General features: G+C 43.6%; 1 protein-coding gene across 4 annotated transcripts in view; it reads left to right on the forward strand.

Annotated features, from left to right (window-relative positions):
- The window catches only part of LOC139418201 (adaptor related protein complex 2 subunit beta 1), an 84995-nt gene that overhangs the window by 36454 nt on the left and 25563 nt on the right, over positions 1-22978 (forward strand). For 3 of the 4 annotated variants that reach the window (XM_071167471.1, XM_071167470.1, XM_071167472.1), the window contains exons 15-18: positions 4393-4434; positions 4981-5127; positions 10065-10210; positions 22565-22694. In XM_071167471.1, the coding sequence (XP_071023572.1) occupies positions 4393-4434; positions 4981-5127; positions 10065-10210; positions 22565-22694 (465 nt within the window). The remainder of the gene's footprint in view (positions 1-4392; positions 4435-4980; positions 5128-10064; positions 10211-22564; positions 22695-22978) is intronic. The other variant, XM_071167473.1, reaches the window with a different exon arrangement.

Here is a 22978-nt window from a genome sequence, read left to right on the forward strand (position 1 = left end):
TCCCAAAACCTTTTGGAATTAGTACTACAGGATGCACATTTCTGATTGAAAAAGCTAGCCTTAGCTTTCCTAACTGACTGAGTATATTGGTTCCTGACTTCCCTGAAAAGTTACATATTGCGGGGGCTATTCGATGCTAATCCAGTACGCCACCGGATGTTTTTGTTCTGGTCAAGGACAGTCAAGTCTGGGGTGAACCATGGGCTATATATGTTTTTAGTTCTACATTTTTTGAATGGGGCATGCTTATTTAAGATGGTGAGGAAAGCACTATTAAAGAGCAACCAGGCATCCTCTACTGACGGGATGAATTCAATATCCTTCCAGGATACCCGGGCCAGGTCGATTAGAAAGGCCTGCTCGTTGAAGTGTTTTACTGAGCATTTGACAGTGATAAGGGGTGGTTGTTTGACCGCGGACCCATTACGCACGCAGGCAATGCGGCAGTGATCGCTGAGATCCTGGTTGAAGACATCAGAGTTGTATTTAGAGGGCAGGTTGGTCAGGTTGATATCTAAGAGGATGCCCATGGTTACGGATTTAAGGTTCTACTTGATAGGTTCCTTAATAATTTGTGTAAGATTGAGGTAATCTATCTTAGATTGTAGGAAGGCCGGGTAGTCCCAATTTAGGTCACCTAACCGTACAAACTCTGAAGACAGATGGGGGGTCAATCAATTCACATATGGTGAATAACAAGCGGCAACTGTGAGATAGTTGTTTCTGTAAAGGTGTATTTTTAAAAGTAGAAGCTCGAATTGTTTGGGCACAGACTTGGATAGTATGACAGAACTCTGCAGGCACTCTCTGCAGTAGATTGCAACTCTGCCCCATTTGGCAGTTCTGTCTTGTCGGAAAACGTTATAGTTAGGGATGGACATTTCTGGATTTTTTGTGGCCTTCCTAAGCCAGGTTTCAGACACGGCTAGGACATTCGGGTTTGCGGGGTGTGCTAAAGCAGTGAATAAAACAAACTTAGGGAGGAGGCTTCTAATGTTATCATGGATGAAAACAAGGCTTTTACGGTTACCGAAGTCAACAAATGAGAGCGTCTGGGGAACGGGAGTAGTGCTGGGTGCTGCGGGGCCTGGGTTAACCTCTACATCACCAGAGGAACAGAGGAGGAGTAGGATAAGGGTACGGCTAAAGGCTATAAGAACTGGTCGTCTAGTGCGTTCGGAAACAGAAAGTAAAAGGAGCAGATTTCTGGGTGCGGAAGAATATATTCAAGGCATTATGTACAGACAAGGGTATGGTAGGATGTGAGTACAGTGAAGGTAAACCCAGGCATTGAGTGACGATGAGAGAGGTTTTGTCTCTAGGCACCATTTAAGCCAGGTGCGGTCACTGCATGTGTGGGAGGTGGAACAAAATGGCTTGCTAAGGCATATTGAGCAGGGATGGAGGCTCTACAGTGAAATAAGACTATAATCACTAACCAAAATAGCAATAGACAAGGCATATTGACATTAGGGAGAGGCATGTTTAGCCGAGTGATAATAGGGTCTAGTGAGTAGCTAGGCGAGCTGGAGACATGGTGAATCAGACAGCTAGTGGGCCGGGGCTAGCAGATGGGCATCCGGGGGACGTCGCAACGGAAGAGCCTGTTGAAACCCCCTTGGACGGTTACGTCGGCAGACCAGTCGTGATGGATCGGCGGGGCTCTGTGTCGGCAGTGAAGGGTCAGGCCTATTGGCAAAAGAGGTATTGTAGCCCAAGAATTGGCTGATAGGCCTCTTTGGCTGGCCGTGAGATGGGTCAAGCTCCAGGCTAGCTCCAGGCTAAATGGTGCTTGCTTCGGGACAGAGACGTTAGCCAGGAGTAGCCACTCGGATAGCAGCTAGCTAGCTGCGATGATCCGGTGTAGAGGTTCAGAGCTTGCAGTAGAATTCGGAGATATGGTAGAGAAAAAGCAGTCCTATATGCTCTGGGTTGATATCGCGCTGGGCAGACTGGCAGGAATTGACCGGGCTGAGGCTGGCTGAAGACCGCTAGCAGTGGCTAACTGACTACTAGCTTGTTACTGGTTAGCTGGCTAGCTTCTGATGAGGGTTCCGGTTCTAAAGTATAAAAAAAATTGCAGATCCGTACCACATTGGGTGGGGCGGGTTGCAGGAGAGTATGTTCAGTCCGTAGATGGAAATTGAGATTAAAAATTATAAAGAATATATACGAAGAAAAATATATATACACGGGACAGGACAAAACAGATGTCCGACTGCTACGCCATCTTGGAAAAATATGACCTTGGGAATCGATAAAAAAATGAATTGATAGATCACTCAGAGATGCACAATAACAATATAACATTCAAAATGGGTGAACCTTTCCTTTAACTGCTGCATTTAAGGTTTTAATATAATCAAACTCATTCATATTTTTGTGATTTAGTAGCAAACTGCTCTTATCCAGAGTGACAACAAGGTGTGTGAATAACTAATGGGTTGCAGATAAATCCAGTCTGCATTGAGTGGCACTACAGATGGTGTAGAAATTCAGTTGGTCTAAAAGAGTATCTCTAGTCTGAAGACGTGGGCTAGAATTTTAGCACTTTTGGATCTCAACAAGGGAGGGAACAGGCTAAAACTGCGATTCGAACCAAGACATTTTTCACAAGATATTAAAACATGTTTTCCAGAGCCTGAAACTTCTCACCCCGGCATTATTTAAATTATTTGTTCTGTTTTATTTTTAGCATTCCTAAAAGGCCCTTGTATCGTCAGTATAAAACCTTGGCAGTAGTTCCTGACACTTGTCTCCCACTTCAATAGACTTCTCCAACTCTGTGACAAGCATTGTCTCTCGCCACTTTGCAAAAACTGGTATTTCAACCCTGGGAGAATATCTGGAATATTCATATGATCAACAACAAAAAAATGTCTGTGTGAGGGTGAAGTGAGACAATATTGACTAGTGAGACAATCATGACTATTCTGCCAGTTCTCCTTCGCAGGTGTAGAAGTGATGTTCAATTCAGCCTGGTTGACGAAGACTCCCAGAGGTCCCTTAACATAACACTGAAAAGGCCACAGCAGACAGCCATTTTGTTCTGAGTGGTTCACCTTCAAAATGAACCACATCCTCAAGGAAGGCCTGAACACACAATGTACTTTTGTGCAAGCTCGCTAAACTAGGTATCTACTCAGTCTAGATTGTCAATTATTGAGTGTGAAATGTGGAAAAAAGTGTTTGTCAAACCAAAGTATTGTCCACCTGTGGTACAATGTTGGCATCAAACATTAGGAGACAATTCATTTATTTCACTTCATTGTAATGATGGATGTGTTTGAAAGTGAGAAAGGATTGTATCCATTTAGATTCACCAACATCAAATATCCTCAAGTTGTCTTGAACGTTGCTTCTAACATTGCTTGCACCGATGCTTTTCTATCTGCCTTTTTAACAGTCCAATACCAGAGTGTGATTTGTGCCTTGCTGGGTCTTCGGCTATAATTTTTTTAATGGTATTCCAGTCTCGCTATGTGGCTGTCAAGGTGACTTCACACTTCTCACAGTCAAAATGCATTTAACTAAAAGTGCCATGTCTCAAAGGAAGTTTTGTCCTGAATATCGCAATGGCTACCGTTGCATACAGTGGGGTCTGGAATTATTGGATCCCTGGATAAAATGAGCAAAAAACACTGTATAAAATAAATAATACAAGTATTGAGCTATATTGTATGCAAAACAAGTTTTACAAATTATATTGAAACGCGTGATACAATAATTTTGACCCCTATCTTTTTGGAGAAAATAAACACTACTTTCTCCGAGCAATTTTATTAGTATAAAATAATATAATTGTTTTTTAGCATACAATATAGGTCAGTATTTCTATAATTTATTTCATACAGTCTTTGTTGCTAATCTTTATCAAGGGATCCAATAATTCTGGAGCCTACTGTACATCATTAAATTTTTTCAACTAGCCATTTAAATGGATATTTTGCATCTTGAAATAATCTTTTGTGTAGACTTCATTGCTTTAATTGCTTTATCTTCCACATCCCTGTGAGAATTCAAAGCTAAAAGTAAACTGGATAGGTGAAATAAGCCCAATACATTAAAGCTATTATACCTGCTTGCTTTTTGACTGTGAATTCTCAAATATGTATAGCTAATGTATTTCACAATGAACTATTCTTCCATCTCAATGTTAAAATTTCGGCAACGTTTTCTGGTCTTCTGACTGACTGATGCGCTTCCCTGATAACCATTTCACTGTAACAGAATTACAATCTTCATAATAACCTTTTGTCATATTCTAGGCAGTCTATGGGTTGAACTGCTTTTGGGGAATGGGGTTGGGGATGGGTTGCTATTGCTAAGTACCTCTCTTTCTCTCTCTCTTGTGTTTGGATGCGGGTGCTGGATATGGGTCCTCTCCTGTAGCTCGGTGGAGACCTGGGAGGAGGTGTTGGGGGAAGTCCAGCAGTAAGTGAGCCCTTCCGTTTTTCCGTCCGCATACTACATGCTCTTCGAAGTTATAATGGGATTCAAAAATTAACTGCCAAACAATTCAAAGCTAGACAAACTATTATTTTCCCAATCACACTCGCTTCACCTTTGACCTTGCTTGGCACTGATGGGGGGGGGGGGGAGAAAACGTATTCCAGTGGAGGATTACTCAAGTTGGTTGGGAAATCATAGGCTGAAATTCTGACAGAAGATACTTTCCACCTCAGCAAATCGGAGCATTGGAGAATGTATTTCTCAAGTCAGGATTTCAGCTGTAGTGAATGTGCAAAATCAATTGACGATCAGAATCATTCTTTAAAAACGAATCAAGAAAAAAGGTGTCGATCACCATAAGTATTTGAAACGTACTCATTTGACAACGAGGAGTTTGGAATTTATCGTCTTTTTATTCTTCAATTAGGTCGCTAGAGGACCATCGTCTCGCAGATAAGTTACATTTTGGATTCATAGTTGTGCTGATGTCCTATGTGATTTTTGTGTCTGTGTGTGTATGTGACTTAGGTGGGACAGAATTTTATTCCCTCATCAGTTCCCAACACGTTCGCCCCATCGCCGACTCCTGCAGCGCTCAGCAGCGGCCTCAACGACCTGTTTGAGCTCTCCACAGGCATGGCCATCTCCACAGGAGGCTATGTTACCCCCAAATCTGTGAGTACCCACTACCCACAGCTAAACACTTATGTTGATGTTCAATATTAATTTTAGCAAGAGCTAAATAATATTAATGCTATATTCTATTAATGTTAATGTTGTATGCTAATGTTAGTACTATGTTGGTATAAAGTAGACTTTCATTGCTAATATATTACACCAGCATGGGCAGAGAATAAAGCTTAAATAAAGCTAATTGAAATGCTAATGCTCACTCATTAGCACCTAGCAAGCAGAGAAATGCATACAGAACCTTGAGCCATGCAGCAAAGTCACTCTTCATGTAGGACAGTGCATAAATATAGTTATGACGTTGTTTGGCCGGGACGAAAGGAGGGGGTGAGTTAAGTCCAACTTGGCATCAACAGCCTCCACCCAAGATTCCTGTTCAAAATGGGTCATTTATATATATCATACAGTTAAGTAATGTAGAAGAGGCTCACAATGTCCTCACTGTGGTATGTGCACTGTTAATTGTTATGTATTGTGAGCAAGACAAAGGAGATGATCGTGGACGACAGGAAAAGCAGGGCCGAACAGGCTCCCATTAACATTGACAATGCTGTAGTGGAGCGGGTCGAGATTTTGAAGTTCCTTGGTGTCCACATCACCAACAAACTATCATGTTCCGAACACACCAAGAGAGTTGTGAAGAGGGCACAACAACACTTTTTCCCCCTCAGGAGATTTGGCATGGGTCCCCAGATACTCAAAAAGTTCTACAGCTACATTATCGAGAGCATCCTGATCAGTTTCTTCACCGCCTGGTAAGGCGCTACAAAGGGAAGTGCGTACGGCCCAATACATCACTGGGGCCAAACTTCCTGCCATCCAGGACCTACAGTTGAAGTCGGAAGTTTACATACACCTTAGCCAAATACATTTAAACTCAGTTTCACAATTCCTGAAATGTAATCCTAGTACAAATTCCCAGTCTTAGATCAGTTAGGATCACCACTTCATTTTAAAAATGTGAAATGTCAGAATAATAGTAGAGAGAATGATTTATTTCAGCTTTTATCACATTCCCAGTGGGTCAGAAGTTGATATACGCTCAATTAGTATTTGGTAGCATTGCCTTTAAATTGTTTAACTTAGGTCAAATGTTTTGGGCAGCCTTCCACAAGCTTCCCACAATATGTTGGGTGAATTTTGGCCCATTCCTCCTGACAAAGCTGGTGTAACTGAGTCAGGTTTGTAGGCCTCCTTGATCGCACACGCTTTTTCAGTTCTGCCCACACATTTTCTATAGGATTGAGGTCAGGGCTTTGTGTTGGCCACTCCAATACCTTGACTTGGTTGTCCTTAAGCCATTTTGCCACAACTTTGGGAGTATGCTTGGGGTCATTCTTCATTTGGAAGACCCATTTGTGACCAAGCTTTAACTTCCTGACTTGTCTTGAGATGTTGCTTCAATATATCCACATAATTTTCCTACCTCATGATGCCATCTGTTTTGGGAAGTGCACCAGTCCCTCCTGCAGCAAAGCACCCTCACAATATGATGCTGCCACCCCGTGCTTCACGGTTGGGATGGTGTTCTTCGGCTTGCAAGCCTCCCCCTTTTTCCTCCAAACATAACGATGGTCTTTATGGCCATTTTTGTTTCATCAGAACAGAGGACATTTCTCCAAAAAGTCAGATCTTTGTTTCCATGTGCAGTTGCAAACCGTAGTCTGCCTTTCTTTTTGGCGATTTTGGAGCAGTGGCTTCTTCCTTGCTGAGCAGCCTTTCAGGTTGTGTCGATATAGGACTTGTTTTACTGTGGATATAGATACAGTGGGGCAAAAAAGTATTTAGTCAACCACCAATTGTGCAGGTTTTCCCACTTAAAAAGATGAGAGAGGCCTGTCATTTTCATCAAAGGTACACTTCAACTATGACAGACAAAAAAATCCTGAAAATCACATTGTAGGATTTTTTATGAATTTATTTGCAAATTATGGTGGAAAATAAGTATTTGGTGACCTACAAACAAGCAAGATTTCTGGCTCTCACAGACCTGTAACTTCTTCTTTAAGAGGCTCCTCTGTCCTCCACTCGTTACCTGTATTAATGGCACCTGTTTGAACTTGTTATCAGTATAAAAGACACCTATCCACAACCTCAAGCAGTCACACTCCAAACTCCACTATGGCCAAGACCAAAGAGCTGTCAAATGGACACCAGAAACAAAATTGTAGACCTGCACCAGGCTGGGAAGACTGAATCTGCAATAGGTAAGCAGCTTGGTTTGAAGAAATCAACTGTGGGAGCAATTATTAGGAAATGGAAGACATACAAGACCGCTGATAATCTCCCTCGATCTGGGGCTCCACGCAAGATCTCACCCCGTGGGGTCAAAATAATCACAAGGACGGTGAGCAAAAATCCCAGAACCACACGGGGGGACCTAGTGAATGACCTGCAGAGTGCTGGGACCAAAGTAACAAAGCCTACCATCAGTAACACACTACGCCGCCAGGGACTCAAATCCTGCAGTGCCAGACCTGTCCCCCTGCTTAAGCCAGAACATGTCCAGGCCCGTCTGAAGTTTGCTAGAGAGCATTTGGATGATCCAGAAGAAGATTGGGAGAATGTCATATGGTCAGATGAAACCAAAATATAACTTTTTGGTAAAAACTCAACTCGTCGTGTTTGGAGGACAAAGAATGCTGAGTTGTATCCAAAGAACACCATACCTACTGTGAAGCATGGGGGTGGAAACATCATGCGTGGGGCTGTTTTTCTGAAAAGGGACCAGGACGACTGATCCGTGTAAAGGAAAGAATGAATGGTGCCATGTTTCGTGAGATTTTGAGTGAAAACCTCCTTCCATCAGCAAGGGCATTTGAAGATGAAACGTGGCTGGGTCTTTCAGCATGACAATGATCCCAAACACACCACCCGGGCAACGAAGGAGTGGCTTCTTTTAGAAGCATTTTAAGATCCTGGAGTGGCCTAGCCAGTCTCCAGATCTCAACCCCATAGAAAATCTTTGGAGGGAGTTGAAAGTCCGTGTTGCCCAGCAACAGCCCCAAAACATCACTGCTCTAGAGGAGATCTGCATGGAGGAATGGGCCAAAATACCAGCCAATACAGACTTACAGAAAACGTTTGACCTCTGTCATTGCCAACAAAGGGTATATAACAAAGTATTGATATAAACTTTTGTTATTGACCAAATACTTATTTTCCACCATAATTTGCAAATAAATAAATTAAAAATCCTACAATGTGATTTTCTGGATTTTTTTTCTCATTTTGTCTGTCATAGTTGAAGTGTACATATGATGAAAATTACAGGCCTCTCTCATCTTTTTAAGTGTGAGAACTTGCACAATTGATGGCTGACTAAATACTTTTTTGCCCCACTGTACCTTTTGTACCTGTTTCCTCCAGAATCTTCACAAGGTCCTTTGCTGTTGTTCTGGGATTGATTTGCACTTTTGGCATCTCTAGGAGACCGAACGCGTCTCCTTCCTGAGTGGTATGAAGGCTGCATGGTCCTATGGTGTTTATACTTGCGTACTATTGTTTGTACATTTGAACGTGGTACCTTCAGACGTTTGGAAATTGCTCCCAAGGATGAATCAGACTTGTGGAGGACTCTACAATTTTTTTGAGGTATTGGCTGATTTCTTTTGATTTTCCCATGATGTCAAGCAAAGAGGCAACAAATTTGAAGGTAGGCCTTGAAATACAGCCACAGGTACACCTCCAATTGACTCAAATGATGTCAATTAGCCTATCAGAAGCTTCTGCCATGACATCATTTTCTGGATTTTCCCAAGCTGTTTAAAGGCACAGTCAACTTAGTGTATATATACTTCTGACCCACTGGAGTTGTGATACATTGAATTATAAGTGAAATAATCTGTCTGTAAACAATTGTTGGAAAAATGACTTGTGTCATGCACAAAGTAGATGTCCTAACTGACTTGCAAAAATTACAGTTTGTTAACAAGACATTTGTGGACTGGTTGAAAAACAAGTTTTTAAATGTATTTTAATAAATTATCTTCTCCCCAATTTCGTGGTATCCAATTGTTAGTAGTTACTTTCTTGTTTCTTCGCTACAACTCCCGTACGGGCTCGGGAGAGACGAAGGTCGAAAGCCATGCGTCCTCCGAAACACAACCCAACCAAGCCGCACTGCTTCTTTAACACAGCGCGCATCCAACCCGGAAGCCAGCCGCACCAATGTGTCGGAGGAAACACCGTGCACCTGGCGACCTGGTTAGCGCGCACTGCGCCCGCCCCGCCACAGGAGTCGCTGGTGCACGATGTGACAAGGACATCCCTACCGGCCAAACCCTCCCTAACCTGGACGACGCTAGGACAATTGTGCGTCGCCCCATGGACCTCCCGGTCGCGGCCGGCTGCGACAGAGCCTGGTCACGAACCCAGAGTGTCTGGTGGCACAGCTATCACTGCAATGCAGTGTCCTAGACCACTGCCCCACCCAGGAGGCCACTGCTGCTACTTGCTGTTCATTATCTATGTATAGTCACTTTACCCCTAACTATATGTACAAATGACCTCGACTAACTTGTACCTCCGCACATTGACTTGGTACCGGTAGCCCCTGTGTATAGCCTAATTTATTGTTTTGTAATTTAGTTTGTTTTGTACTTTAGTTTTAGTAAATATTTTCTTAACTCTATTTCTAGAACTGCATTGTTGGTTAAGGGCTTGTAAGTAAGCATTTCACGGTAAGGTCTACCTGTTGTATTCGGCAAATGTGGCAAATAACATGTGATTTGATTTTAATTTATGCCCTCCATTCTCGATCTCCCTTTGTGGCCGACTCAATATAATGAAGGGGCAACATAGCACAGACACGTACACAGTAGTGAGTCATGTTGCCATTTTCAAATTACCCTGCTCCCAGGTATGGGTGAATTGTTTTGCACGTTCATATTTCTTTATGTAAGGTCTATCTCTTCTCCCAGGTATGGCTGCCTGCAGTGAAAGCTAAAGGACTGGAGATCTCAGGCACATTCTCCCGCCGACAGGGCCAAATGTACATGGACATGACCTTTACCAACAAGGCCTTGCAGCACATGACCGACTTCGCTATCCAGTTCAACAAGAACAGGTGAGAGAGGGGCGACTGATATCAAATCATAGATGCTTTCTCCTGCCATTGTGCCCTTAAACTGCACTGTCTGTGGCGGACTCTGTGTTCCAACTTCTCCGTGGGTGTGTGTACACGGTACACGTGTCTCAGGGACTTGGGATAAAGAAGCAAAACAATATCTCAGCTGTACTAGCAGTTAAGGTCTTCTGTGGCCTCACTGTAAAAATGGTTCTCTGCTTTTTGTTCACACCAACTTTGTATTTAGTTGCTCTAAGCTTACCGTGACTCTCCATTCACTATAACTATGGCCATTCACTATAACCATGGCCATTCACTAAACACATTGTTAAAAGATCATAGGCTAGTTCTCAGTAACGATCCACTTAGTTAAGGGGTATAGCCGTTTATAGTCATATACTTCGCAAAAATAGTTAAATGGGTTTAAATGTTAGTCATAGTCCCTGGGCATACATGGAATGGTATGTTATGTGCACTCGTCTCCTGAAGTTGGTACAGTATGGGAGTATGTTGTATGATAACTAAACACGACCACTACTCTGAAAGGCATTGACTTGTCAAGAGCAGATTGTAAATGTAGCTCCATTCACCTGAAGCACTTATTAACCCTTTACACTTGTGGAAATTGGCCTATATGGATTTGGCCAAATTGAAAAGTTTCCAACAGAAGAATTCTAAAAATCATACGCGTGACCATGGTAGCAATTGAAAGAGAACACTGGCAATTATAGTGAAATTATTAGACCAAAGGTGAGGACACAACAATTCACTTGACAAGACTTTTCCAGCATTTTTCAATAACAAAACCTGAAAATACTCTGGATACATTCAGTAACATAAGAATATTAACAGAAATGTTGGAATAGGTGCAAGAAAAAACTATTACAAGGGTTTGTGTGAGAGGTCTAACTGGTGTCTCAAGTGGCCAAACACCTCTCCAAACTGGGCACTGTTCTTTTTTTAAAAATGTTTATTATTTTCCAATAAAAATACATTTTAAAAAGACTGATACGAACATTGACATTCATTGTACTGTTGAATGGGATGGCAAATTTAGAGGACAAAACTTAACTCACACATACAAAAAATAAAACAAAATCCTATTAGGTGGTACATATATAAGAAGAGAGCATATAGTCATTACAAGCAGTGTAGTTAAGCCAAAAATAAATATTGAGTGGAGTACAGCACAGAGTAGCAGCAGATCATCAACCCAGTTATGAAGCAGGACTAGACCATTTATCCAGTATCCGCTGCCATATTTTGTAAAACACTGGACTTCTATTGGAGGTATTGTATCGAATCTTTTCCATATGTATTACATTCCCTAAATCCCGTAACCACATTTCAAAGGTAGGTACAGTCTCCAATTTCCACAATTGCAATATGAGCCTTTTGGCTAATAGAGTGCAAAGAGAGACAGCCTTCCCCTCCTGGTTATTCCCATCAACTGTACCAAACAGAGCGGTCAATGGGTCTGGGGCTAGAACAATATCAAAGGCTTTAGATAAGTAATCACAAATGAGAGCCCAGTAAGCATGTAACTTAGGACATGTCCAAAATAAGTGGGTCAACGTCCCCTCATCCTGCTTGCACCTCTCACACAGTGGTGAGGTGTCCGGGAATATTGATGCATGTTCACTTTTGAGTAATGTAACCTGTGTATCACATTAAACTGATCAAGGTTGTATCTGGCATTCACTGAACTGTGGTTTATATTCCTGAGAGCTTCTACCCAGTCCTCATCTGAGATTTATGAACCAAGTTCCTGCTCCCAAGCCCTTTTAACAGTCTATAGATACCTCTATGTGGGCCTGTAGCACATCATAAAGTCTAGAGACCGACCCTTTTAATTTTTTTTATCTCACCTTTATTTAACCAGGTAGGCTAGTTGAGAACAAGTTCTCATTTGCAACTGCGTCCTGGCCAAGATAAAGCATAGCAGTGTGAACAGACAACAACACAGAATTACACATAGAGTAAACAATAAACAATAAACATAGTAGAAAAAAAATAATCTATATACATTGTGTGCAAAAGGCATGAGGGGGTAGACAATAAATAGGCCATAGGAGTGAATAATTACAATTTAGCAGATTAACACTGGAGTGATAAATGATCAGATGAACATGTGCAGGTAGAGATACTGGTGTGCAAAAGAGCATAAAAGTAAATAAAATAAAAACAGTATGGGGATGAAGTAGGTAAATTGGGTGGGCTATATACCGATGGACTATGTACAGCTGCAGCGATCGGTTAGCTGCTCAGATAGATAGCAGATGTTTAAAGTTGGTGAGGGAAATAAAAGTCTCCAACTTCAGCGATTTTTGCAATTTGTTCCAGTCACAGGCAGCAGAGAACTGGAAGGAAAGGCAGCCAAATGAGGTTTTGGCTTTAGGGATGATCAGTGAGATACACCTGCTGGAGCGTGTGCTACGGATGGGTGTTGCCATTGTGACCAGTGAACTGAGATAAGGTGGAGCTTTACCTAGCATAGACTTGTAGATTACCTGGAGCCAGTCGGTCTGGCGACGAATATGTAGCGAGGGCCAGCCGACTAGAGCATACAGGTCGCAGTGGTGGGTGGTATAAGGTGCTTTAGTAACAAAACGGATGGCACTGTGATAAACTGCATCCAGTTTGCTGAGTAGAGTATTGGAAGCTATTTTGTAGATGACATCGCCGAAGTCGAGGATCGGTAGGATAGTCAGTTTTGCAAGGGTTAAGTTTGGCGGCGTGAGTGAAGGAGGCTTTGTTGCGAAATAGAAAGCCGACTCTAGATTTGATTTTGGATTGGAGATGAAGGAGTCTGGAAGGAGAGTATTGTTGTCCCCAGTCTGAGGTCCTGAGCACTCTGGTGCAGGTTTTCATCAAGGATCTCTCTGTACATTGCTTACATGTGCCTTTTACTGAGGAGTGGCTTCCATCTAGCCACTCTATCATAAAGGCCTGATTGGTGGAGCACTGCAGAGATGGTTGTCCTTCTGGAAGGTTCTCCCATCTCCACAGAGGAACTCTAGAGCTCTGTCAGATTTACCATCGGGGTCTTGGTCACCTCCCTGACCAAGGCGGTTCCCCCCCGATTTCTCAGTTTGGCCTGGCGGCAAGCTCTAAGAAGAGTCTTGGTGTTCTATATCGTGGAGCTCCGCCCCATAGGGGAGCTCTGCTCCTAGTGGTTTACCCTGCTGCCTAGGCAGCGAGTAACCTGAGAAAAAAAGTATGCACACACCTGCAGCCAATGGGAGCACAGTTGTCCCTATAACAGGACTCTTCCCCTCACTCAGCCTCCCATTTTCCAAACCTTGATGTTGTCCATTTATTTTTCATAAAATGAGCACACCGGTTTTCCAACCGAATCCAAATGCTCTTTTAAGAGCTCAGTGTCGCTACTCCGTTATGGCTGCTGAGGACTCACACCACCTATGTTTTGTGTGTCTAGGACCACAGCATGCTAGGAGTGGCCTCTCAGATCCCCCCTCAATGCCCTAGCTGACTTCCCAGGGCTCATTTAGAACCAGGAACAGATATAGCCCTTGGTTCTCTCCAGACCTGACTGCCCTTAACCAACACAAAACCATCCCTGTGATATGCAACTTTTCAGGGAAGTTAGAAACCAATATACACAGGCAGTTAGAAAAGCCAAGGCTAGCTTTTTCAAGCAGAAATTTGCTTCCTGCAACATAAACTCAAAAAAGTTCTGGGACACTGTAAAGTCCATGGAAAATAAGAACACCTGCTCCCAGCTGCCCACTGTACTGAGGATAGGAAACTCCACCGATAAATCCACTATAATTGAGAATTTCATTTTTTCCCCCTTATTTTTCTACGGCCATGCTTTCCACCTGGCTACCCCTACCCCGGTCAACAGCATTGTACCCCCCACAGCAACTCGCCCAAGCCTTACCCATTTATCCTTCTCCCAAATCCAGTCAGCTCATGTTCTGAAAGAGCTGCAAAATCTGGACCCCTACATATCAGCCGGGCTAGACAATCTGGACCCTTTCTTTCTAAAATGATCTGCCGAAATTGTTGCAACTCCTATTACTAGCCTGTTTAACCTCTCTTTCGTGTCGTCTGAGATTCCCTAAGATTGGAAAGCAGCTGTGGTCATCCCCCTCTTCAAAGGGGGGGGACACTCTTGACCCAAACTGCTACAGACCTATATATGTCCAACCCTGCCTATCTCAGGTCTTCGAAAGCCAAGTCAACAAACAGATTACCGACCATTTCGAATCCCACAGCACCTTCTCCGCTATGCAATCTGGTTTCAGAGCTGGTCATAGGTGTACCTCAGCCATGCTCAAGGTCCTAAACGATATCTTAACCGCCATCGATAAGAAACAATACTGTGCAGCCGTATTCATTGACCTGGCCAAGGCTTTCGACTCTGTCAATCACCACATCCTCATCGGCAGACTCGATAGCCTTGGTTTCTCAAATGATTGCCTCGCCTGGTTCACCAACTACTTCTCTGATAGAGTTCAATGTGTCAAATCAGAGTGCCTGTTGTCCGGGCCTCTGGCAGTCTCTATGGGGGTGCCACAGCGTTAAATTCTTGGGCCGACTCTCTTCTCTGTATACATCAATGATGTCGCTCTTGCTGCTGGTTAGTCTCTGATCCACCTCTATGCAGACAACACCAATCTGTACACTTCTGGCCCTTCTTTGGACACTGTGTTAACAACCCTCCAGATGAGCTTCAATGCCATACAACTCTCCTTCTGTGGCCTCCAACTGCTCTTAAATACAAGTAAAACCAGATGCATGCACTTCAACCGATCACTGCCTGCACCTGCCCACCCACCCAGCACCACTACTCTGGACGGTTCTGACTTAGAATATGTGAACAACTACAAATACCTAGGTATCTGGTTAGACTGTAAACTCTCCTTCCAGACTCACATCAAACTCACTGCCAATCCAAAGTTAAATCTAGAGTTGGCTTCCTATTTCGCAACAAAGCATCCTTCACTCATGCTGCCAAACATACCCTCGTAAAACTGACCATCCTACCGATCCTCGACTTCGGCGATGTCATTTACAAAATAGCCTCCAATACCCTACTCAATACATTGGATGCAGTCTATCACAGTGCCATCCGTTTTGTCACCAAAGCCCCATATACTACCCACCACTGCGACCTGTACGCTCTCTTTGGCTGGCCCTCGCTTCATACTCTTCGCCAAACCCACTGGCTTCAGGTTATCTACAAGACCCTGCTAGGTAAAGTCCCCCCTTATCTCAGCTCGCTGGTCACCATAGCAGCACCCACCTGTAGCACGCGCTCCAGCAGGTATATCTCTCTGGTCACCCCCAAAACCAATTCTTCCTTTGGCCGCCTCTCCATCCAGTTATCTGCTGCCAATGACTGGGACAAACTTCAAAAGTCTCTGAAACTGAAAACACTTATCTCCCTCACTATCTTTAAGCACCAGCTGTCAGTGCAGCTCACAGATTATGCACCTGTACATAGCCCATCTATAATTTAGCCCAAATAACTACCTCTTCCCCTACTGTATTTATTTATTTTGCTCCTTTGCACCCCATTAATTATATCTCTACCTTGCACATTCTTCCACTGCAAATCTACCATTCCAGTGTTTTACTTGCTATATTGTATTTACTTCGCCACCATGGCCTTGTTTTCCCCTTTACCTCCCTTATCTCACCTCATTTGCTCACATCGTATATAGACTTATTTTTCTACTGTATTATTGACTGTATGTTTGTTTTACTCCATGTGTAACTCTGTGTTGTTGTATGTGTCGAACTGCTTTGCTTTATCTTGGCCAGGTCGCAATTGTAAATGAGAACTTGTTCTCAAATTGCCTACCTGGTTAAATAAAGGTGAAATAAAAATAAATACAAAATTTAGAGAGCTGCCACTAGATTGGAGAGCTACCTCCCATCCCCCCTGTTCCAGAGTTGGATATGATGGTGGGGGGTCCTTATTCTCGAAGGAGGAGGGCGGTGGAGCCCCTGGCTCCTGCCCTGCCCTCTCTCCATAAATATGTGGAGGGCTCATGGGAGTCACCTTTGGCGGCGCGCACGCCGGCCAAAGCTTATCTCCCATTGACGGTAGACAGCAGGGAATAACAAAGGGAATCCCAAAACTCGTTTCGGGTTTAAGTTCCTGGCCCTCCTCTAAAAAGGCTACCCTGCCATCAGCAAGGACTGACTCACAGCTAAGCTGGCTGAGAAGTCCTTTGTTTTGGGATCCCAAGCTGTAGCAGCAGCTAACAACATTGCCCTTCTAGCAGCCTCTCTATCCCGTCTCACCGAGGATTTCCATCTCTTCGGCTATATGTGCAGGTAGAACCATGGCCAACGAGAGCGTAGCCAAACAGCCCTTCCGAATGCTAACAACAAAACGTCTACTTTTGTAGACTTTTGTGTGAGCATATACCTGAAGGATGCCTACTTTCATGTGCTGGTGCATCCGCTTCACAGGAATTTTCAGCGTTTCGCTTTTCACGGGGTGGCGTACGAATTCACGAGGATGTCATTTGGGTACGCCCTGGCACCTCGAACGTGTTCCAAAGGCGTGGAGGCGACAATGGAACTGCTGCGTCGTCAGGGAATAACGATTTTTGCCTACCTTGACGACCTATTGGTTCTCGCCAAGTCAGCAGAGCTGGCGATCGCAAACATGACACAGACAGTGATACATCTCACACGTCTGGGGTTTGCTGTGATTTGGGAAAAGAACGCGTCCTGGGAATACAGCTAGACACTGTGACTATAAAGGCTCGAATTTCAGAACCTCGGTGGGCCGCCCTTTTGCTAGCCCTTCGAAGGTTTCGTCCGAATTACACGGTGACGGCGCATTCGGTCAAGACACTTTTGGGTTTCATTTTGTCTGCCCACTCCGTGGTTCCGCTGGGACTACTGCACATGCGCAGGATACAGCAATGGTTTCCCCAACTATGACTAGACCCGATTGTTGGTGATTCCCCTTTCGCTCAAAACGAATTTGGACAATTGGAAAAACCCAATGGGCATAGTGTCCGCTTACATTCCAGTCTTCACAGATTCTCCCACTAGTAGCTCGGGTGAGATCAGGCGGCTGTCAATCATATTGATAGCTCTCGATTGCCCAGGGGCTCCATGGTTTGCGGAGATGACCCAAATGTTGGTGTCACCACCTTGGCCCATTCCATATCAGTGGGTAGCGTTGTCACAGGGCAGTGCCCATAATCGGCAAACCTATGATGGCTTGGCTCCTGAGAGGAACAGGTTAGAGCGCCGTGGGTTGTCTGATGCAGTGATCACAACCATACAGGGCTCGCGTGCCAGTTCCACTTCCAGGGTGTATGCCAGTAAATGGAACATGTTTTCACAATGGTGTGTCGCAGAAAATGTGGACCCCGTGTGCTGTCAGGTTGAGTGTTCTCTCATTTCTGCAGTACTTGTTTGAAAAGCAGCGCTCAGCGGCGGCCACTATTAAAGTGTTTGCTGCGGCTATTTCTTCCTGTCATGAGGGTTTTTGCAGAGACTCTGTCTTTAACCATCCCCTAGTGAGACGCTTTCTATTGGGAATGCGGAGGCCTAGGCCTAGAACAAATCTGCCCGAGTGGGATTTAGCGTTGGTAGTCGACGCGTTGTGAAAAACATGACGAGAAAAAGAACCTCAGTCTAATGGTGACACCTCATTGCTCATTTACAAAAGGCACAAAGAAAAACAAGAAACTGAAGAGATGAGAAACCCATGAGAACCCATTTGGGTCACAAGACCCAAAAGGTCATAAATGTTGAGTTGGAAGCCACTGGTAAGGCAGGGCTCGGGTGTAGGAGCTGGGATGGACCACAAATGTACAGTAGCTCAAATCCTCCTCAAAATGCTGTCTTTAAAGATGCTGCTTTTGCTCGCTCAGACTACTGCTAAGCGTGTCAGTGACTTGTGTGCTCTTTCGACAAGACCCGACTGCCTTGCCATTAATGGCGACTTGAGCAGAGCGTGTTACGTCCTAACCCGGCTTTTATGCCTAAGGTTATTAAGAGTTCATACAGATTGTAGAGCTCTGGGCTTTTTCTCCCCCTCCCCATGGGGAGAGGAGAGAGGAAAGGCTGCATTGCCTGTGCCCAGTACGCGCTTTGGCGTGTTACGTGGAGTGTACAGCATCGATTAGGTCAGGACCTCAGCTGTTTGTGTCACGGTGCGAATACACTCGGTGGAACGCTATCCAAACAGCGCCTGTCTCATTGGCTGTGTGTAGGCATTGAGATGGCATGTGAGGCTGTAGGGCACCCATTGCCTCGAGGTGAAAGCCGACTCCACTCAGGGAGTAGCGGCCTCTACTGCTCTCTTCAGAGGAACAGGAGTCGAGGATATTTGTGCAGCTGTGTCTTGGTCGACACGTCTCCTTTAATCCGCTTCTATTTGCTTGATATGTCTTTGAATGTTCTGGCTCAGTCTGTACTGAGAGAAGGACTTGAGTTAAGAAAAATTGATGCAGGACTGAGGGGCATGGTTCCTTTCAGGTCCGTGTCACTTTTCTTATGAGAGAGACATATAGGACATGATTCCTATCTGACTAATATCAGTACAGTAGAGAACATGTTGATGCACATACTCAAGGGGGAATGCAGGACTAATGGACTGGCTTCCATCAGGTAAGAGTGATTGTGACATGACTCCTTGCTGAGGGTTCAGTATTGTAGAAGTCGTGTATTTGACCTGCCCACTAGTCTATGTCTGTGTTGAAGCGGAGGGATGGGGGAAATAGCTTGTGTAACTAGTATTACATAGGTAAAAAATAGCAATCTTGAGTTCTACCCATCAATCTTTGGAATCCATTGATTGAGTGTGATGGATTACCGAATACACAATGTAGAGTTACACTTTGTCATTCCATTGTTGATTGGTGATTATATCAGAATAGTGAGGACCATCTGTCTGCTGGTTCAGATTAGTATGGATCATATTCTGGTTATCTGCCTACTAGTCTCTGGCTTTGCCTTCGGACTAGGTGTGACAGATATTATCGAGGCCACAGTATATTGTGACACACTGTGTTACAGTACTGAAGGTCTTGGTCAAGGCCATAGCTGGGCCCGACCTTATCACTATGTGGGAAGAGTTGGGCTCGGCATGGTGTACATTTTGGAGCGTTGCGCTCCGCCTTAAACCACTAGGAGCAGAGCTCCACGATATAGAACAATAGTTACCGGAGTTGTAACTCCAGTTCTATGAGTGGAGCGGAGCCCCATAGGACTTAAGGCCACGCCGATCCCCCAGTCTCGCTGAAGATAATTTTCGGGAGGCTGAGTGAGGGGAAGTGTCCCATTATATAGGGACACCTGTGCTCCCATTGGCTGCAGGTGTGTGCATAATTTTTTCTCAGGGTATTCGCTGCCTAGGCAGCGGGATAAACCACTAGGAGCACAGCTCCCCTATGATAACTCCGGTAACGGTTCCAAACTTCTTCCATTTAAGAATGATGGAGGCCACTGTGTTCATGGGGACCTTCAATGCTGCAAAAAATGTTGGTAGTCTTCCCCAGATCTGTGCCTCGACACAATCCTGTCTCGGAGCTCTACGGACAATTGCATCAACCTCATGGCTTGGTTTTTGCTCTGATATGCACTGTCAACTGTGGGACCTTATATAGCCTTTCCAAATCATGTCCAATCAATTTAATTTTCCACAGGTGAACAATTAAGTTGAAGAAACATCTCAAGTATGATCAATGGAAACAGGATGCACCTGAGCTCAATTTCGAGTCTCATAGCAAAGGGTCTGAATACTTATGTAAATAAGGTATTTCAGATCTTTATTTTTAATACATTTGTAAAAAAATAATTAAAAACTGTTTTTGCTTTCCTTATGGGGTATTGTGTGTAGATTGCTGAGGATACAAAAAATAAGGCTGAATAAGGCTGTAACGTAACAAAATGTGGAAAAGGTGAAGGGGTCTGAATACTTTCCGAAGGCAATGTATATTGTACCCTCTAGTTAACTGTTTAGCTATTATTGACATGTATTAATGTTTTCGTCATGTCCCAAAAAACTTTCAACCGACACTCACGAATAAGGTCATACAATTATATCTATATTTTTTTTTTTATCAATTCATGTGATTCGTTGAAATTATTATTTTTGGCAAAACGAACAATTCACTTCACCATTGTATTAGTTGGAATTCGGTTCAATCACAGTGAATTGAATCATGTGAATCATGTGAATCGTGAACATTAATTTAAATGTAGCCTTTCTTTTGGATTATGTGGCTTCAAAACTTGTTTTATAGATACTTCCAGTTGATTTGAGAATCCAATGTATGGGACATTGTAACACAATAGATAATAGTCAATCTGCAAAGGTAACACTTCTAAGGTAGTTACAATAAATATGACTAAACTAGAAAGTTACATTTCCTGAATATTTGTGGGCTTGCGTCAGCTGAATAAAACACACTGTTGCTGGTATTTTGGCCCATTCCTCCATGCAGATCTTCTCTAGAGCAGTGATGTTTTGGGGCTGTTGCTGGGAAACACGGACTTTCAACTCCCTCCAAAGATTTTCTATGGGGTTGAGATCTGGAGACTGGCTAGGCCACTCCAGGACCTTGAAATGCTTCTTACGAAGCCACTCCTTTGTTGCCCGGGCGGTGTGTTTGGGATCATTGTCATGCTGAAAGACCCAGCCACGTTTCATCTTCAAATGCCCTTGCTGATGGAAGGAGGTTTTCACTCAAAATCTCACGATACATGGCCCCATTCATTCTTTCCTTTACACGGATCAGTCGTCCTGGTCCCTTTGCAGAAAAACAGCCCCAAAGCATGATGTTTCCACCCCCATGCTTCACAGTAGGTATGGTGTTCTTTGGATGCAACTCAGCATTCTTTGTCCTCCAAACACGACGAATTGAGTTTTTACCAAAAAGTTATATTTTGGTTTCATATGACCATATGACATTCTCCCAATCTTCTTCTGGATCATCCAAATGCTCTCTAGCAAACTTCAGACGGGCCTGGACATGTACTGGCTTAAGCATGGGGACACGTCTGGCACTGCAGGATTTGAGTCCTTGGCGGCGAAGTGTGTTACTGATGGTAGGCTTTGTTACTTTGGTCCCAGCTCTCTGCAGGTCATTCACTAGGTCCCCCCGTGTGGTTCTGGGATTTTTGCTCACCGTCCTTGTGATCATTTTGACCCCACGGGGTGAGATCTTGCGTGGAGCCCCAGATCGAGGGAGATTATCAGTGGTCTTGTATGTCTTCCATTTCCTAATAATTGCTCCCACAGTTGATTTCTTCAAACCAAGCTGCTTATCTATTGCAGATTGTCTTCCCATCCTGGTGCAGGTCTACAATTTTGTTTCTGGTGTCCTTTGACAGCTCTTTGGTCTTGGCCATAGTGGAGTTTGGAGTGTGACTGTGAGGTTGTGGACAGGTGTCTTTTATACTGATAACAAGTTCAAACAGGTGCCATTAATACAGGTAACGAGTGGAGGACAGAGGAGCCTCTTAAAGAAGAAGTTACAGGTCTGTGAGAGCCAGAAATCTTGCTTGTTTGTAGGTGACCAAATACTTATTTTCCACCATAATTTGCAAATAAATTTATTAAAAATCCTACAATGTGATTTTCAGGATTTTTTTTCTTCTCATTTTGTCTGTCATAGTTGAAGTGTACCTATGATGAAAATTACAGGCCTCTCTCATCTTTTTAAGTGGGAGAACTTGCACAATTGGTGGCTGACTAAATACTTTTTTGCCCCACTGTATATTTTATATGTACATAGAGACGCCACCAATTGCTGGTCATGGAAATTTGGTTAAAAGTCATGAAATTCCATCTATCAAAATATGTATGAACCCGGTATGTTGTCACCTACTTTTAAATTTGTTGTTCTAGCCCCCGTCCCCACAGGAGGCCTTTTCCCTCTTGGTAGGCCGTCATTGTGAATAATAATTTGTTCTTAATTGACTTGCCTAGTTAAAGAATCACTATGCAGAAATCGCTCTGCCGTTTCCTGGTTGCTGAAATTGAAATAGTTTGCCTAATTTCAGTTTGTGGCATAACAAGCAAGGAGAGTGTAGAGAATCATTATACCATCTAAACCACTGTATAATATATTTTCCATAACCTAAAAATATTGTATTTTTAGCTGGTGTACAAAACCAAAAGTAAAAGACTCCAAAACAAAACTTAAGAATGAGAAGCATAGAAATATAGCGCACACAGAACAAACCTACCACTTCTTAGACTTGCTTTCAATTAGAATGATAGATCTATAACACACATTTCTATGTGAATTAGGTCAGGTAGCCCAAAAAGTTACATATTGCAGGTTTAAATAAATGTTAACATAAAAAAAAAAAATGTTTTAATGGTATTGTCTTTCTGTCTAGTTTCGGAGTGATCCCCACCACCCCTCTGCCCATCCACACTCCACTGATGCCCAGCCAGAGTATTGAAGTTTCCCTGCCTCTCAACACCATTGGGCCAGTCATGAAGATGGACCCACTGAACAACCTACAGGTAAACTCATATACAGTGCATTCGGAAAGTATTCAGATCCCTTCACTTTTTCCATATTTTGTTACGTTACAGCCTTATTCTAAAATTGATAAAATATTTCATAAATCTACACACAATACCCCATAACAACAAAGTGAAAATAATGACCCTAAGCACACAGCCAAGACACGCAGGAGTTGCTTCGCAACAAGTCTCTGAATGTCCTTGAGTGGCCCAGCCAGAGCCTGGACTTGAACCCGATCGAACATCTCTGGAGAGACCTGAAATTAGCTGTGCAGCGACGC

This window comes from Oncorhynchus clarkii, chromosome 10, assembly GCF_045791955.1.
Source record: "Oncorhynchus clarkii lewisi isolate Uvic-CL-2024 chromosome 10, UVic_Ocla_1.0, whole genome shotgun sequence".
Classification (NCBI taxonomy): Eukaryota; Metazoa; Chordata; class Actinopteri; order Salmoniformes; family Salmonidae; genus Oncorhynchus; species Oncorhynchus clarkii.